At 36.1% G+C, this 6,267-nt stretch overlaps 1 protein-coding gene across 1 annotated transcript; it reads left to right on the forward strand.

Annotated features, from left to right (window-relative positions):
- The first annotated feature begins 793 nt into the window (after nucleotides 1-793).
- Nucleotides 794-2,666, forward strand: LOC127856081 (14-3-3 protein zeta/delta-like). The gene is made up of 2 exons (XM_052392073.1): nucleotides 794-1,467; nucleotides 1,967-2,666. Exons 1-2 carry the CDS (start codon nucleotides 999-1,001, stop codon nucleotides 2,278-2,280), a joined length of 783 nt encoding a protein of 260 aa, XP_052248033.1. The 5' UTR covers nucleotides 794-998; the 3' UTR covers nucleotides 2,281-2,666.
- The last annotated feature ends 3,601 nt before the right edge of the window (nucleotides 2,667-6,267 follow it).

Raw genomic sequence — 6,267 nt, forward strand, 5'->3', positions numbered from 1 at the left:
ATCAACGAAACAAACGTTTTTTTAAATGCATTTATGAAATACATATTCCTAAATTCGATTACAAAAATCGAAAATGTTTTTAAAATCAGCGATTTTACATGAAAGACTTCCTCAACAGAAGTACTTGTGTAGTTTTTGTGGCTTTAGAAATAACTTTTTTAATGTTCCTCTGAACGTTATGGATGTTTACATACATTAATACATTAAAGAAATCTGCAGTCCAAGCCGTCAGAAACGGATCTTACACTGTGAAAAAGAAATTCTTATTTAGTTGCTTGTATTTTATATTGGAAATAACCCGTTGTTTTAGTAAAAATAGTAATAGGTATATAATAAATCATGAATACCACTTATTTAAATCCGATCCGCATGCATGTAAAATTAACAGTTACATTAAGTCGGGAACATGTGTGTCTAGTTAGTTTAGCTTATATCCGTGCTGTTTACCATGCATTCATATCAACTCTATTTACTATTTTAATCGATGGGCTTTACACTGGCGTGGATCAAATATCTTGTTAGTACAATGAAAGGAAAGAAATCAATTAACCATATTTAACTATACATAACAGGATAGTGTATAGACTGTAAATACATACATGCATGAATGAGCTATAATGAAGAACCGGTTGGTTTAAATGAAAAAGCTTCAAAAGGTTTGAGTTTCGGGCGTGATATATACGCAGCAAACTCGCTTCAAGTGAACGAAACTTTAAAAAAAGTATGCATTAACATTCACAGTATAAATATGTTGTGTGGGTGAAAAGATTAATGACCATGCTTCCTATGGATATAGTGTAGCAAGGATAAAGTGACTATTATCATAAATAAAAAGTATTTAACTTTGTGTTGTCTTGCATAACCGCTTACATTTTTTTAAAGTGTACTTGACATTTTACAATTAATGAGGAAAACAATTGATGCGCATATGGCGGGTTCAAATACCGGTTTTGCTTCAATACAATTTGTACGTATAGTGTAAGTCTTGTGAAGTTACAATGCCGTCTGAACGTGAAGTAATGGCACATAAAGCACAGTTGTGTGAACTTTCAGGTCGATATCACGAAATGGTAGACGTAATGCGCGACTTAGTGGCATCCTTGCCAGTCATGCAAAAACTTAATGCCCAGGAACGAAAATTATTGGCGGTTGCATACAAAAATGAAATCGCACACAGAAGAAAAGGTTTAAAGACTATAAATAAACTTGTCGGCTCGCCGGATTTGACGATGCAAAAGAGAACTATTGTGAATGATTACAAGGCAATGTTAAAGCAAGAAATGCGCAATCTCTGTGAGGATCTTATTAAAATGCTAAACACTAAGTTACTTCCCGGAATAAACGAGCCCGAATCGGATATTTTCTTCCATAAAATGAAGGGAGACTACTACAGATACCTGTGCGAAACTGAGGAGGACGAAGTTAAGCTTGCTGTGTATATTGGCGAAATCAGGCAGCACTATCAAGGTACGTATACGTTCGCGAAAGAGAAAAATAGATTTATGATTAAACGATACTTGTTCATAAATACATGAAAAGAACTTAATGGATTCTATCACTGTTGCCATACAAATTATATTTTAACTACATAATTTAACTTTTAGTTTTCCCAACACAGCTGTTAATCACTGTAGCAAATTATGCTGAAAAGACACTAAAACGCGAGGTTCTTAAATAGACATTCAAAAGTCTGGTGTCTTTCACATTTTCGCATCAACAGATAATTATTGATTTCAAATACAATAATAATGTTAATTAATTTGCATTCCATACCTTTTTGAATGACGTTGCGTTTGAAAAAAAAAGTGTTTCTTTGAATATCATAGAGTCGTGTTATCTCATTAGAAGATTGCTGTAAAGGTAGAATGAGTATGGTATTTTCAAACGCAGAAACGTATTTATATTCAACCGTGCTTTAAATTAATTTTACTACGATCGGAACATAACAGTTATTTTAAACATCCAGTTGCCACGGAGTATGCAGAACGTAGTATGGCGGCCACTCATCCCCTTCGCCTAGGTCTTGCTATGAATTACTCGGTCTTCATTAACGAAATGCTTGACAATCGCACTGAAGCACGTGACCATGCCAAGCGGTTCTATGACCAGGCTCTTGACGAAATGGAAAGCGTTCGTGAGGTGGACATCGACAAGTATAACGAGTGTGCGTATCTTCTAAAACTGCTACATGATAATATCAAAGTCTGGACTACAGAGCCGGATCGTTCTACGTTGTTTCTACCAACACAAACAAGCCATTTTGCTGCAAAGGACTTTTAAACTAAGACAAAACTTACCGCCGCGGACATCAATGGCCAAGGTCAGATACTTAATTAATAATTATTCTGAAGTTTTATCTGGCAATTCAGCAGGCGAATCATATATTTTACACATTCAATAAGTAGTTGAAGGGGAATTGTTCTATTTATTGATAATTTTATAATACATACAACTAGACATATTCGCATTTCTTTTTTAGTATCCACGCTTCTAGTTTATTCAAATATGCGCATACATAATTTCTGTCAACAGTAAAATCATTTCTTCTCTTCACAACTTATGCTTTCGTTGCTGTGCCATGTTGTTGTTTGTTTGTGTTTTTTTTCTCTAAAGGGGTATCTTCTAACCAAACATCAACAATGCGATAACATTCCGAAATTAAATCAAAGCGCTGAAGGATCTGAAGTTGTTCGCTGTTGTCGTCCTTGTGCGCATTGCACAGGCTAATCAGTGTGCACAGGCTTATCTTATTTGACGTGCATTAAACCCCGTTTTCCCTGAAAGCAGCCAATATGTAGAGATTTCAATGATTAACACTAAACTCATTTGTCGTTTGCTGCAGACAGGCAGCGGTAATCGTCCCGAGCAGAGTGAGTTGCGGTTCTTACCGTACTTAAGGCTTTTAAGCACATACTGATTTGCAAAATATACTCTGTAAATTTAGTCGGCCGCTAACGCGACCAACTAAAAAATCAAATGTTGTTAGTTAGATTTCGGTATGGATAAAAATATTTGTGCTAATTCGTAAAAAGATTGTAAACAAATCGAAAATTTATGGAATTACATGCGATTATAGAAAATACAGTATGCGCATTTATTATTTAATGTTTCCAACCTGTGTTCTTGAAATTAAAACGGTGTTTCACAAAAGGTTAAGCAAAGCGGTAATCACGTTCAACGCTCACTTGTAAGAAAGTGGTTTTGCTTCGTTTCAGGTTTCCCGTAATATTATACAAGGTAAGTGTTGATTTAAGTTCCGTGTATTTATTCGGTACAAAAGCCTCAACCACTAGCCACTTTCGTGGTCTCGTGGTTCATGTTTAGTAAGCCCCGAAAATAATAAAATTTTAATCAACGCTGGTCACCCTTTATATGAGCCTCGGCATGCTAAATCCGGTCTTAACGCTGGTGCATAAAGTGTCGTCCCAGATTAGTTTGTGCAGCCTGTTAGTTTGCCGATTTTCGCTATTAATGGATTTAATTTAAACGAAAAATATAAAGTTTTGTTCCTGATTAGCTTGTGGGGAGTGCTCAGGCTCATCAGGAACGACATTTAGCGTACATGCTCAGGCTCATCAGGAACGACATTTAGCGTACATGCTCAGGCTCTTCAAGAACGACATTTAGCGTACATGCTCAGGCTCATCAGGAACGACATTTAGCGTACATGCTCAGGCTCATCAGGAACGACATTTAGCGTACATGCTCAGGCTCATCAGGAACGACATTTAGCGTACATGCTCAGGCTCATCAGGAACGACATTTAGCGTACATGCTCAGGCTCATCAGGAACGACATTTAGCGTACATGCTCAGGCTCATCAGGAACGACATTTAGCGTACATGCTCAGGCTCATCAGAAACGACATTTAGCGTACATGCTCAGGCTCATCAGGAACGACATTTAGCGTACATGCTCAGGCTCATCAGGAACGACATTTAGCGTACATGCTCAGGCTCATCAGGAACGACATTTAGCGTACATGCTCAGGCTCATCAGGAACGACATTTAGCGTACATGCTCAGGCTCATCAGGAACGACATTTAGCGTACATGCTCAGGCTCATCAGGAACGACATTTAGCGTACATGCATAAAAAAGCTTGGATTTCCAAGAGCGAGGCTAGTATATTATTGCATTGCTTTTTTAAACCATGTTGTTTTTTCTTCGCTTTTCTTGGGATGCAACACGATGACCAATAACGAATCATTGTTAAAACACAATGAAGAGTTCACTAGGTGATTCCAGAATGAATCCTAACGCTTGTTTGTGGGTTTAAACAACATCGTATGAAAAAAAATCAGACTAAAGTATCAATCCAAACGATGTACGTTGATATAAAAGACTTACTGTATACACTTAACACCCAGCCTATTCATATTTGCCTTGCAGATACTGACAATGTATATGAAGATATGTCCATTTGTGCTTTTTAAGAATTTGAAAAGTTGAGCAGTATTAAACAATTAAAGAATGGAAAGTCTAGTGTTATTGGTGGAATAGACCCTTTTCACAAAAAACGAAACTTGATAAGAGGGCGAAGTCACGTGACTCGCATATTTCGAGAACGAGGCTGAACGTGTATCCTTTTGTAATAGTTCCCGCCTCGCCGCATCTGATTTCAACCTTTCGCTATTTTGAACATTCGGCGACGTATGATTGTGTAATACGTCGTTCGTTCCTACGTTGTTTTGATAACCCGGAGTTTGGTTCCTACGTTATTTTGACAATCCGGACTATAGTTCCTACATACTTTTAACATTATTTCCTACATTATTACTATTCTAATCATGATTTTATCCGAATGAATAGGACATAATGGGCAACATTTAACCGGTATTTTCAATGTGTCCTTATGGAAATAGTGTGCTTTTTTCATACTTGTATCATATTTGTATTCAGTTTAAAGGATTTTTCGTGAGCATAAACATGATAGCGTTAAAATAATTCGAATATATCGACTTACGTTGAGATCTGTAATAAGCGAAACTTTGCGGAAATCGGGGCGATTTTAAGTGCGTTGCCACTGTATTGTAGACTTGTGTTTCTTAGCGTACGCGTGACCCTCGAAGCATAGCACAGGCTGACCGCGTTCATTCGTTTGAAGTTCCATGTTGGAAGTAAATGTGAAGGTGTGGCCCATTACAGTACATGTATATACATTCACGAATTGTTTTCACAGATTAGGTATTGCCTAAAATTGTAGGAACCAATGTCCGAATGTAAAAATATGAACATTTCGTAGGAACGAATATCCGGACTGTCAAATAATGTAGGAACGATTTTTTGGGTTTTCAAAATTAGCGATTGTCCGTTTGGACAAAGGTCCAGATACCATTTTAAGCGCTTAATACCTATATGTTTTAAATATTTAAAAAAAATTAATGCTAAACATTAAACGTATTTAGCAGGTACAGGTAAAAGCAAACTCCGTCATTAAGTAGGGCCTAGTCCTTAAAGAGTGTACGTTAGTATACGGAACAACATAAATAAGCATTTTCGTTTACCATAACAGGTTTTAATAATGTGTCCCAAAACTACAAATCCGAGATTAATTAAAAAAAAAGTCACCTGTATTCACGTATAAAGATTGATCAATATGCATGCGAGGACAGTTCAATTTGCACCACGTCAATTTAGTTTTTCTCTTGTCTATAGAATTCTTCAATATTGCCATTCACTGTAAATGAACATTTATTCAACTAAAAACAAAATTTTACATTTCATTTAAATAGTGTCATTTACTTAGCCTTTATTATTGAATTGTCTTATGGTTACTCAACCCAACTTTTACACGTTCAATCGTTCATGAACAAATACCACACACCAACACACACATACCTTTGAGAATTATAGATATTTAATGCTGCGAATCGTATTATACGGCTAATGTATATACTAGTATGTGTTTTGTTTAATTAGCGTTGCTATGTCTTCAGACCACCTTTACTCTAATGGTCATCGGTTATTCGTTTTGGAATAAAGCTGAAATACAATTATAAATATACCCTGATGGTACTAAATATTATGTCGTTAAATTATTATTCAGGTGGTATAATGTTTAATTTTTATATTAGAATTACTTAAATATTTATTAACTAAACGCATGCATGTATGCATATATGTGACGTTATTGTAACCAGTGTCAGTACGCATGAAAATCCCGAATGTAATCAACAACAATCATCGATATTCTCTTCCAAAGAAAATTACACGTTTAGCGTCGTTCTAAAATTCGACGCGTCACGTGATATCATAAAATAGCAAC

The sequence above is a fragment of the Dreissena polymorpha genome, chromosome 13 (assembly GCF_020536995.1).
Source record: "Dreissena polymorpha isolate Duluth1 chromosome 13, UMN_Dpol_1.0, whole genome shotgun sequence".
In the NCBI taxonomy this organism is placed as follows: Eukaryota; Metazoa; Mollusca; class Bivalvia; order Myida; family Dreissenidae; genus Dreissena; species Dreissena polymorpha.